The sequence below is a fragment of the Sorex fumeus genome, unplaced genomic scaffold (assembly GCF_029834395.1).
Source record: "Sorex fumeus unplaced genomic scaffold, SorFum_2.1 ptg000098l, whole genome shotgun sequence".
NCBI classification, from domain to species: Eukaryota; Metazoa; Chordata; class Mammalia; order Eulipotyphla; family Soricidae; genus Sorex; species Sorex fumeus.
This window is the reverse complement of record NW_026606155.1, coordinates 1427030-1439775: the sequence shown is the minus strand read 5'-3', so window position 1 is coordinate 1439775 and position 12746 is coordinate 1427030. Positions and strand designations below refer to the sequence as shown.

General features: G+C 43.9%; 1 protein-coding gene across 1 annotated transcript; it reads right to left on the bottom strand.

Annotated features, from left to right (window-relative positions):
* Nucleotides 1-3804: 3804 nt before the first annotated feature.
* LOC130041193 (corticosteroid-binding globulin-like) lies at nucleotides 3805-12038 on the bottom strand. Its single transcript, XM_056133243.1, has 4 exons — nucleotides 11429-12038; nucleotides 6779-7049; nucleotides 4954-5101; nucleotides 3805-3990 (listed from the first exon to the last, which is right to left on the bottom strand). The coding sequence occupies exons 1-4, from the start codon at nucleotides 12036-12038 to the stop codon at nucleotides 3805-3807; spliced, it is 1215 nt and encodes a 404-aa protein (XP_055989218.1).
* Nucleotides 12039-12746: the final 708 nt, after the last annotated feature.

Sequence of the window (12746 nt, the reverse complement as noted above, 5' to 3'; positions counted from 1 at the left end):
TAAAAATTGAAAAATTTTAAAATAAAAAATTTCTTAAGGGGAAATTAAAAAAAAACAATAAGAAGAACCTTATGGGTATAAACCTTCCATGGGTATGATGACATCCACTTGCGACAGCAGGTATTGTGTGGCTTACAAATATCAGGGTTGTAGATCACAGGGTGTCTGATGGGGAGAGCAGAGGCTGATTGTGTATCTGGTGACTTCAGAAGATGTTTCTGCAGGCTCATTATCAAGATTATGCCCTCAGAGTCCCTGCAGGCCGACCAGACGTGGTCCAGGAATCAGTGTCAAGGACTTTCCTTGAGGGAGGGAGTTCCGAGCTCCGAGCCCTCTAGGGGCAGTGAGCACAGTTGGAATCTGGGTGGGACAGAGGATCCAAGATGGAACATGATTCAGTGGCTGGAAGTTGAAGTTTTACTGAGAAATAAGTGACACATTCTTAGAAAATGTCTATGAAGTTCTTAGAGGCAAAGGGTCATGAGTCATAAAATTTACTTTCAAGTGATTCTGAGACAGGCTCCCAATTTCTATTCATCCATTTACATGGAAATTGACACAAGTGTCCCACTCCCTCCCCTTGTGTCCCCAGACTGCTGACCTGACAAACATATAACTAATTTATTTCAGATTACAATATCTACAATAAAATGAAAAGGAATGGAATATTGAATGATTAGAAAATAAATTAATTTTTGATGATTGATTGCTAAATTATTTTAACCAATATAAATAAAATTGCTTGCCAGGCTCTTTTTATATGCCTGACAAGCTATTCGTGGCGTATTCAATATGCCCAAATCAGTAAATACAATGGGTCTCATTCCCCTGACCCTGAAAGAGCCAGCAATATGGCAGAATTAAGAAGGATGTGGAAGAAGAGATTGATAAAATCTCAAGGCTGAACTAGGCTGCCAAAACGAAGAAAGACAAAAATGACTGTCTGTACTTTCAATGCACGTACACTGGCATCAGATGCATCGATCAAGGACCTGATGGTACAAGCACGAAAGATCAAGTACAACATCATTGGTCTGACCGAGACGAGAAGGTATCAATCACATCATGCCATTTTCGACACTAGAGAAGAACTCTTCCTTGGAACATGCAACAAAAGAAGCTTGTTTCTAGATTCTCAATCACTGCATATAGTAACACTGACTGGACGAGAATTTTTGGCAAACAATATGGACATGCCTCAAAAAAATAAAAGTTGAGCTTCCATAAATCAACAATCAGTGTTCTGGAAACATGTCCTAGAGGCCCACAAATAAAAATCTGAGAAGTCATCTGTGCTCCTATGTTCACTGAAGCACTATTCATGGAGTTGCACTTGATAGATCTGCTGTACATCTTATGGAATTTCCTTTGTATGTAAGTTACTTTGTTGGTCTTACTGTTTTCCATATTGTCTCTGTATTTGGTTTTGTCAGTTTGAATACAAGGTGTATTAGAGTTTTCTTAATTGAGTCTATTTTCACTGGAACCCTTCTAGTCTCTTGGATCTCAGTGCCTGTAATCCTCAGCTATGGGAAATTCTGGTTGATGATTTCTTAAACTATTGTTTCTTCACTCAACTTGCCTTCCTCTTCTTCAGGGCCTCCGATGCTTCCTATAAGGCTCCTCTTGAACTCATTTCACAGTTCACTGGCATGCTGTTCATTTCTTTTCAGATAACTTTCTTCCTTCTGCTATTTCCCAGAGGTCTCATCCCCATCTTTGAGTACCTTGATTTTTTGCTCAGCTTCTGTTATTCTGCTGTTCAGAGTTTCTGTTAACTTTTTAATTATCACTGACCACATTCTTCATTTCTGATTGTTGCAATTTTTCCATTTTGACCCTTTTACTTTCTTGTGTATTGCTGACTGTCTTTGATGTCTGCCAGCAATGGCTCATCTGTTGGGAGACCGGAAAGTGGCGAGGGAATGCTATTTATTGAAGAACTGGCCTCTGAAACCACTGATGATGACCTACAGCTCGGACAATCCATGTGTGTTTTTCTTCTTATGTGTGAGATGTCTCAACCTGGGACTGAGCCCATCTAGACAGGGGTTGAAGCTGCCAATCTTATTTGTTTAAGATAGGTCAGCCTTGATGGGAATCCTCAGCTGTTATTTGTACTCCCTGAGTGAAACCCCATCCTCATGCTGTGTTACTGTCCTGATACAGTGCCCAATATCTTGGAGTAGACAAAGGCAAAGGTAGGAGTAAGATGGGGGTGACTCACATTTCCAGTTGCTCCTGGCATCAAACTTAGTTTTTCTAAGGTAGTCGAGTCTAGCATGAAACTGAAAACACACACAAAATCATGCCCAGCTGTCATCTGGAGGAGAAGCTTGGAGGCTAAGGTGTTCCTGTCTTATTCTTGGATCCACACTATGCCCATATACTGTGGAGACAGTAACACCCACCACACCCCGCCTAAACCGAGGCCTGGAGGATTCTTCATAAATACAAGAGCCAATCATTACCCGCCATATTGTCCCCTGAATTGTGCTCTGTAAGTCCCATGTTATGGCCCGAATTCGTCATAATGCAGTGGGATAGCTGAGACACAGAAGGAAAGGAGGACAGAATTTAGTTTCATCACGATGGACTCAGGAACTCTATTGCGATGGTATGCTTTTACTATCCTCTGTATATCTGGAGGCTGCCATTTTGTAAGTTAAATTTGTAGCTGGCATCTTGCTGAATTCTTTCATTATCGAAGTTTGTTTCATTATGGGTATGCTAGGGTTATGGAGCTTTATTACAGGTACCTGCAAATACCATTTTAATTCATTTCCCCCTAGTATCTGTTATTTAGTGGTATTGTATAAAAATTCCAGGAAAATGAGCATTGGTAATTGGTATAGTGAACAGCTTTGTGTTAATGTTGAACTGCATAGAAATGGATTGAATATTTTCCAAGTCATAAGATGACGGTTTTAGAATTCAAGTATATACTCAAGTATATATAATTGTGTTTGTACATACCTCCATATTTAGGAAAGTATCTGAATGTGTAAATATATGATTATATGTAGAAATATATTTACATGTTATATATCTTCTACATCTATTGTAAAATAAATCTTTGTAAGAAATATGCTTCAGTTTTGTTTATTTCTATATATACAATATATACCATATCATCTACCTATTATTTACCATTATTCTTAACTCCATAGTTTCTTACCTTTTAACCTATTAATATATTTAGGTATCTAGGTACCACATATTTAAAAATCTATGTATCTGGCTTTGCCATACTGGAGAGTCTGTGTTCTCTTGAATACATCTTTCTTAGCTACCCCTCCTCACATTTCTAAGTGATGTCCTTTAAATAAAATTATTTTACTTTATATTTGTGACTGTATATCTATCTACTATGAATCTATGTATCTACATACATGTATGGACCTATCTACCTGTTTACCTCTCTTTGTATCTACCATCATCTATAACCTGTCTTTATGTCCCTCAATGTTTTCTCCTTTTGGTGGTGTTTTGATTGAAATAATCTCTTCTTGAAGTTTATACTCAGAAATCATTTCAAAATAGTAGAGGGTTGTAAGAGGAGTTAGTTCTGAGTCTAAGCTCCATTCTTTCATGCTCCCCACAGGTGTAATGGGGGTTGAGGAAGCCCGCCAATGTCAGGAGGCATGGATGTATTCAAGGTTGTCAGATGTGTCCCCTTCCCTTTCAGTCACACAAATGCTCAGTAGTAAGGATGGTTGTTTATTATAATAGGAGAGGTTGAGGAACTTAGAAACAGTCCCATGTCCAAGTCCAGAGGCCACTGTAGCTGCACATGAAATTTTCTTAGATGGGATAAATAACCTTTCCCAGGAAAAGAATGCTCCAGGAGACTTTGTCAAAGACCATGATGAAGAAGGGTCGGTCAAAGCGGATTATGGTAGGTGTGAGCTTCCTATACATGCTGTCATCTATGGAGACCTCGGGTTCCATGCCATTTTCTTTGATTTCCAGCTTGGCCACATGCAGCATCTGTTGGGTATGAACCAAAGGAAGGGGTATGAACCAAGGGAAAAGGAAGAAGAACCAATCTCTATTCCCAGAAACACTCCTGTCTGGAGGGGTAATCACATTTGTGGAAGGGCATCACTGACTTGAATGTTTGGGGTGTGATAGACATGAGAATGAATTCAGAGATCAGCAAAACTCAGAGGGGAACATGGGCAGGCCCTGGAGTAGCTCACGGTAGTCCCACACTCTCGGTTGGGACCTGGTTGTGGACTGGGACTGGCATGTGCGATAAGTGCTGGGAATGAGGCCTGAGCCCAAGGCCAGGACAGAGGGAGGACCCTACCCCTGGGGTCAGCAGCCCTGGTCAGTCTCTGACTCTCCTGAGAGCCTCTCAGTGACAGGGCAGCACTGTCCACAGGAGGAGTTGGCAACCTTGCATTGATCAAGCACCTCCTGTGTAGTTGGGTACAAGTTCATGTGTGGGCTGTAGGGCCACTGACCCACAGTTTTCTCCAATTCCTTGTCATTCCCCGAGCTTAGTCACCCACAGAACTGTCAGATCTCAGGAGGCCTGAGTGAGCCAGAGACATGGGAACATCCTCAGTGCCCTGGAGACCTCTTTCAGAATGAAGGAATGAATGAAAACAAAGACACTGAAACCATGGGTAAGGGGACAGTGAGACTCTTTTAGACATCTAGTTTGAGGGCTACCCACATCTTCCCTGACCAATTTCTTTCCTGGTCTCCCGGATGGCACAGAGAGATGCAAGGTTGCAGCCTCCCAGACCACCCGCCTGTTGTGTGACCGGGACATCAGCTTCTCGGGCTGATCCTTCAGTGAGCCGGCTGCAACCCTCGAGGTGTAGGGAAGATCTGGGGTTTGAGGCCTCAGACCTGGACGCCCACTTAGGAAAGGACTCCGTGGCATTCTATCACTCTCAGTGAGGTTTTTGGGGAGAAGTGAAGGGTCCCAGAGACAGTTACCTTTGACAGCTTCCGCTTGGAACAGCCTGTAATGCCAAACAGGTTTGTCTGCTTATTCTTCAAGTCTATGATACCCAAGGCATTCATGGCGTCCCTGAGCTCATAGGTGCCAGACAGGGAGAGTCTCGGGATGTGGACTTCTAGATGGCTGCTCAGGGAAGCAGAGAGGTTAGACAGTCCTGGGGTCAGGGCCTGGGCATTCACACTCCCACTCCCCTGGAATGATCCAGCGCCTGCCTCTGGGCCGGAACAGACAGACAGAAGAGATGGGTTTCCCTCTATCCTTTGCCTCTCTGACATCTCCTCTCAGACAACTCTTTTGGTCAGCTATTGCTTGAGCTGATTCTGCTTGTCATCAGCTGGACCCCTGGGCACTGAGACGCTGGCCTTGAACAATGCCGGTGGTCTTCCAGTGCCTCCTGGCAATGGGGAGGACAGAGGGAGCACTTGCAGGAACAAGTGGCCCTAACAGGTCCATCATATTCCCCTGCTGCCTCTTATGGCAATTGGCTCCTTTTATAATTTCTTCTCTTTTCTCTCTCCTGAGGGAGAGGCGACTTCAGGACGCTGAATATCTGGAAGGCACAGGGACTGTCGATGCATGGGAAGGGAAGGCTGGGATATTCTTTTGCTCAGAACAAAAGCAGATCTTGAGCCTGGTGATGGAGAAATCCTTCTCCAAAGACAAGGGCTGGGAGCAGAACTGAGCAGGACTCTGTGCTCCTTAGCTCCTCACAGCCACAGGGACACATTATTTCCAAACAGGAATCAACATCAGGGGAACTTGTGTGAGTTTCCCAAGTGAGAATCTGGAAACCAGGCTCTGTGGTCTGACAGCCCCTTGGACTGGCTTAAGGGACATGGGCCACCGGCAGCTGAGGGTCCCAGGAGAGTGAGTGGAGTGGGAGCTTGCAAGCTGTCTCCTGGGGCAGGGGGAGTTGGGAATGCAAAAGTTAGCAGAATGGGTAGGATGCAGAGGAGAGAGCATGACTCCTGGTGACTTCTCGCCCCCTGGGGTCGCTACACTCAAATTATGCGTTCTTTGAATGCTGTGGCTGAAAGGAGGGGAGGGAACAGCTGAAAGAGTGAGGAGGTGGCAGAGGAACCCCAGAATAGCACAAACAACCTCCCTCACCCCCAGCCACTCCACTCAAGGAAAGAAGTGCTTCTTCTTGGACTGTGATGATGTGTACCCCCAAGTACCCCCAAGTTGTGGGGCACTGACTTCCTTTCTCCCTCCTCCATGATGAGGATGAGTTGGAGAGCTGGGCACAAGCTGGCCATGATTTTAGTTTCCTCTAGCTTAGATGAGCTCAGTTGAGGAAATGCCTCCAATGGTTCCTTCATCCCTCCCTGCTGCATTGCTTGCTCCCACACTGTGCTAAACCTCTGCATGTATTCTGTGGCCATCATGTGCTCCAGAGGTTCACTTTCTTGGCAGATTTTCTTCCTGACCCCTGGCCCACTCTATACTTACTCACTTACTACTAGCTACTCACTCCCTGACATTCTTACCTATTTTCAGATTGATTTAAGATTTAATTCATCTCCTGAATTACCTATAAAACCAACTATCAGCATTGTGTAAGATCCATGATGTCACGTGGGAGACTAGTTGTTTGTAAATCTCTCCTGAAAAAAAAAACAACTATGGAACAATACAGAGCAGTGGTTCTTCACCTCCAAGGAGGGAGGCTCTCACTTGACAGAAAGCCCAGAAGTGACTCAGTGTAATCTGCAGATCTCTCCTGGTCAGGAGACCTCACTATCTCTGTGGGTCTCAGTAGACAGGAAAGCATGTACCCCGGAGAAAGGATGCAGTTACCTGGTGACGATGGACTGGAACCACCTAATCAGGGTATCCTCTGTCAGTTCATTGATGAGCCAGTCCATCTTTTCTCTGTCCTGAAGGACCATCAGTGTGGTTTTGCTGCCTACATTGTCCAGCTGTACTACCAGGCAGCTTAGTGTTGGGTCATACAGGAAATTGAAGACGCTTGTCTGGGTCATCATGGGTACCTTCACTATGGTCTTGTCATCTACAAAGAAGTTCTCCAACTTGGTGTTGTCTGGGTCAAAGGGTTGTGCCCAAAGTCCTGTGAAAGGAGTGGGTGGAGGAAAGAGGAGGAGAACAAGGGTTTTATTCAAAGCTGTGGTAAATACTCAGACAGTTCAGGGGCTGATAGAGTCTTGGTAAAGTGTGCATCCTAGAGACATCTTGGGGACCTTCCACCCCCCCCCCCCAAAGATGGAGGGTAGATGAGTTTACAAAATAAATAAAACAAGTCAACGTTAGTTTCTACAAAATATAGGAAGATGAATGGATTTTAATCCAGTGACCCGGAATTTTTTTTGGAACCCCCTTAATACCTCTCCCCAACTGGAGTGTATCCAAAACATGCTCCTTGATTTCAGAATAGGGAATAACATTCCTAGGGGATGAGAGCTGGTCGTGGTTAGGGGTTAGGGCTATCCTCGCCCTCCCTGTCCCTGCCAGCCTGACCGCAGTTCCTCAGCAGATAGTCTGCACAATCAATCGCACTTTCTACCTGGGGGTGATTCCTGACCCCAGAGGGACCCTTTCCTGGAGGCAGATAAGGGTGAGAAGATGCCTTTGAGCATTAGCTACGGGTGCCCACCCTATTTCTACCTGGGTCACCCACCGCCCTGTTTTGATGTCACGTGAATGTTTGTTCTCTCAAGATCAGGATCTCATTCTCTTTGCAGATGGGACTTTCATGCTTCCTAGCAATGAGGGAAGAATGTAGATTCTGTGACCCTCCATTCCCCTGAATGGACCATGAGCCTCTCCTGTCATCTATGAAGTTGACTGTTGCCAGTGGTATGAGTTGAATATTTTGTCACAGACTTTCAAATATATGATCACTTGATCTTAAATAAAGGAGCAAGAAATGCGAAGTAGAAAAAGGAAAGCCTCTTTAACAAGTGGTGCTGGGAAAACTGTACAGCTACTTGCAAAAAAATGAACTCTGACCTCTGTCTAATGCCAGGCACAAAAGTTAGTTCAAAGTGGATTCAAGACCTCAATATCAGACCTGAATCATAAGATCACTGTCACTATCACTGTCCTCTGTTGTTCATCGATTTGCTAGAGCAGGCCCAGTAATGTCTCCATTTTGATACTTGGTGTTACTGTATTTGTCATATTGAACATGTCAAGGGGGTAGCTTGTCAGGCTTTGTTGTGCAGGTGAGATACGCTTGGTAGGGTAGCTTGCCGGCTCTCTGAGAGGGGCGGAGGAATTGAACTCGGGTTGGCCATGTTGGCCACTTGCAAGGCAAGCGCCCTACCCTCTGTGCTATTGCTCCAGCCCAAATCATAAGATACATAGAGGAAAATGTAGGCAGAACCCTCCGTGACTCTGAAGCTAAAAGCATCTTTAAGGATGAAACACCGCTGAACAAGCAAGTGGAAAACATCATAAACAAATGGGACTAAATTAAACTAAGAAGCTTTTGCACCTCAAAGAAACAGTGACAAAGACACCAAGACAGCTTACAGAATGGGAAAAGTTATTCACCAAAAACCCTTCTGATACAAGGTTAATATTCAGCATATAGAAGGCACTAGTAGAAGTGTACAAGAAAAAAAACCATCAAAAATTGGGGAAAAGAAATGAACAGAAATTTCCTCAACATAGAAATACAAATGGCCAAAAAGCACATGAAAATGCTCTACATTGCTATCATACATTGCGAAATCAAAACAACAATGAGATATCATCTCACACCACAGAGACTGGCACACATCAAAAAAGAACAAGAACAACCAGTGCTGGAGCAGATGTGGGGAGAAAGATACTCTCTTTCATGGTTGGTGGGAATACCAACTGGTCCATCCTTTTTGCAAAACAATCTGGGCATTCATTCAAAGACTAGAAATTGAGCTTTCCATATGACCCAGCAATACCATTTCTAGGAATATATCCTGAGGGTGCAAAAAATCACAGTAGAAATGACATCTGCACCTGTCTTTTCATTGCAGCACTGTTCATAATAGCCAGAATCTGGAAACAACCCAAGTGTCTGAGAACAGACGACTGGTTAAAGAAACTTTGGTACATCTACACAATGGACTACTATGCAGCTGTTCGGAAGGATGAAATCATGAAATTTGCTTATAAGTGGATGGTCATAGAGACTCTCATGCTACATGAAGTGAATCAGAAAGAGAGGGACAGACATAGAATGACTGCACTCATTTGTGAAATATTAAATAATGTAATATGAGATGACACCCAAGGACAGTAGAGACAAGGGTCAGGAAGAATGCTTCATGGTTGAAAGCCTGCCTTATGAGCTGGGAAAGAGAGCAGCTGGGATAGAGAAGGGATCACTAAGTCAATGATGGTAGTAGGGATCGTTTGGGATGGGAGATGGGTGCTGAAAGTAGTAAAGGACCAAGCATGTTGACCTCTAAATATCTGTATTGAAAACCACAGTACCCATAAGTATAGAGAGAGTAAGAGGAAAACTGTCTTCCATGGAGGTAGGGGGAGGGGTGGGATGGGGGGCGGGGAGGGATACTGGGGACATTAGTGGTGGAAAATGTGTACTGGTGGGAGTATGGGTGTTTGATCATTGTATGACTAAAGTTCAAATATGAAAGTTTTTAAGTGCTGCTCACAGTGATTCAATAAAATTTTTCTTTCAAGGACAGGAGTCATGTCTCTTTAGGGCTTCCTTGTCATGGTTCAGAAGGACCGAGAGGGGCCAGAGTGATAGTTCAGTGGGTAGGGTGCTTGCCTTGCGTGCTTCTGATCTGGGTTCGATCCATCGCATTCCATATGGTCCCCCAATCCCCATCAACAATGATCCCCGAGAGCCAAGTACAAAGTAAGACCTGAATAACATTGGGAGTGACCCTAAAGCAAGAAAGAAAGGAAGGGAGAAGGAAAGAAAGAGAGAAAGAAAAAAGAGAGAAAGAAAGAGAAAAAAGGAAAGGAAAGGAAGGAAGGAAGAAGGAAGGAAGGAAGGAAGAAGGAAGGAAGGAAGGAAGGAAGGAAGGAAGGAAGGAAGGAAAGAAGGAAGGAAGGAAGGAAGGAAGGAAGAAGTGAAGGAAGGAAGGGAACCAAAAACCTTTTTGTGGAGGGTCCCAGGTGGTATTTCTGCACTTGATCTCAAGCCCAATGGCCCTTTGATATTAAGAGGGGCCCACAGCTGTGCAGGTCTACAAAGAGATCTAGTCTGTCACACCCCACCCTCAGCCGTGGGGCTGAGGGGTGAAGACTTGCCACCCTGAACCAGTCTTCCTTCTAAGGCTATGCGAGAAGACCCAACAGAGGCCCAGGCAAGAAGACCTGGAAGCCGGTACCATGTCATGCTCCTTCCTCACACTGAGAAGCAGCTGGCTGGGTACTGAAACCACCAGTGAGACCATACCAGCATTCTCAAGACCACCCCCAAGGAAGTCTGGGGTCCCCAGGAATGAAGGGCATTGTGCTTTGTGATTTGCTTGTCCGAAGGAAGGCAACGTGGGTAAAAAATACCTTCTGCATTTGGTATTCAACATTTACTTCATAGTGTTTCTTTGCCCAAACCAACCAGGCCATATTCTGTTTGGCAAAAGCAAGTGAACTCTAAGTCGACCTAGCGGAATATCAATAACCCAGAAAACTCATGGTAGGTCTGGAATGATAATCCAGTAAGTAGGCATTTGTGTTACATGTATCTGCCTTGAATGTGATTCCTGGCATTTCACATAATTCCCCAAACCTGCCAGGAGTAATCCATGAGTGCAGACCCAGGAGTAAGCCCTCAATATTGTCAGATGTGACCTAAAGAGCAAAAAAGAAGCTCATTGTAGGCAAGTGTAAAAATATATGCAGGATACCTGAGAAAGTGATTCCATGGGAAACCTTTTAGTTACATGTTCTATGTTATCCAGAAAAGAACTGTAAAGAGAGTCATCAAATCAGGATCTGCTTGTTCAATGGCACTTCCTCAGTCTGTGACAAGGGTACTTGCCTTCATTTCCAGACTAACCTGTTTACTGGAACCATTTCAGTGGATGCCCCCAGCTATCCAGGTGAATTCACTTGAACCTTCTCACAGGTATCAGCGTGCAATGTGGCGTCCCACATCCTGATGCTTAAAGGCTCTCTGGTTTGATCACCAGGAGCTACTCTGTCTCATTAGTTTCATCCCACTCAGTCCTGAGGATGCCAAAACGCTGAGAAATAGAAGGTATGTACTAAATGCCATCACGTCAGTGCCTGCATCAACCTGTGCTCAGCACACAGGTCCCAGGCCCTGGATGACTCCCTGTGCTTGTCTTCACTGATTCTTTCTCCCTAGCCCTCCCCTTTCCTAGTACAATCACAGGAGAAAGCAGTCACACATGTCTGTTTTGAACAATCAATTACTAACCTCCACAAAAGCAGCTTTTTGATGTCTGTAACTGTTTTCACCAGTAACAGACAGTGTCTTATCAGAATGTGGAAGGTAGAGATTACCTGTGAAGAAGATGTAGTTGAGCAGCGTGTAGGGGGTTGGGTCCTTCAACGCATAGAGCAAGTCTGTGACATCCCCCCATATCTTATTTTGCATATACTCATTAATTTGACTGATGCTTCTGGTCCAGTTTTTGAAATCTATAGCCACATTCTCCATCCCATAGTAGCGCTTGATGTTATTTGTGGATAAATCCCAAGGTCTCCGGTTCTTCTTGAAGAACAATGTGTTTCCCATGCTCATTTCAAAGTTGCCATCTGACTGCCTGAGGAGGTGGTTAAGTTCCTGGAGTCTGTCGTGGATCTCGGTCTCGGGGATTGGACTGTACTTGAAGCCTATGCCTTCAAGGATCTTTGTGCCTGTCTCTTTGTCAGCACTGAAGGCCATCATGGACAAGGCCAGAGAGATGCTTATAGGGGAGAAGAAGACATTTTTATCAGGAGCAAAGAAATTTAGGTATTCAAACAGCTTAAAGGCAAAGTGAATGTTGCTTGGAGCTAGTTTCCGATAATGACTCCTGATGTTCACAGTCTCATTGGTATCCTGAGCCCGGATGGTCCAAAGGCCACTGGTCATCAGCAGGAGAAGACAGGTGTAGAGGGTGAGCGGCATTGTGCAGTATGACCAAGCCCTGCGAATCAGAACTGCTGGTGAGATGATGCGGTCCTCTAGTGCTACATATGCAATTAGAGCAAAAAACCTCATATAACCATGATTAATTCTTATTTTACACATGAAATATATAGTCTAGGACAAGTCAGAAGTCTACACCTCAATTTCTTTCACTAAAGGTTATAAATATATTTACATTTAAAAAACTGAATTCTCAGGTATTATCAGGAGAGCTCAATACTGGCAGTGATGTTATATCTGTATTCCCATTTAACCTGAAGGAACAAAATACACATGATTATTCTGATATTAATTAACAGATAGAAGTATCTCATGAAGGTTGAACTTCCATGCAGTTGAATTATTCAAAGTACTGAAAGGAGAACTGCCAACAGGAATTCTATATCCAACAGTACTATCCAACAGTGTCCTTCAATGAAAATGAGGGAGAAATCAAGACCTTCCCAAATAAACAAAAATTGCGGGGGTTCACTAATATGTCCTGCAAAAAATGCAGTAGGGAGAATTTATGACTGAAATGAGAAGACTCTAGAGAGTGAGCATCTATGTTGAAGAAACAAAGATCCCTAACTACAGTAAATGCACAGACCACCACTAAAATTCTACTATTGGAAATTTAGCTTGTAACTCCACTTTGCATTTTATATTTGATTGTATATGTGATGCCTTAAAACAATGGTTATTCTA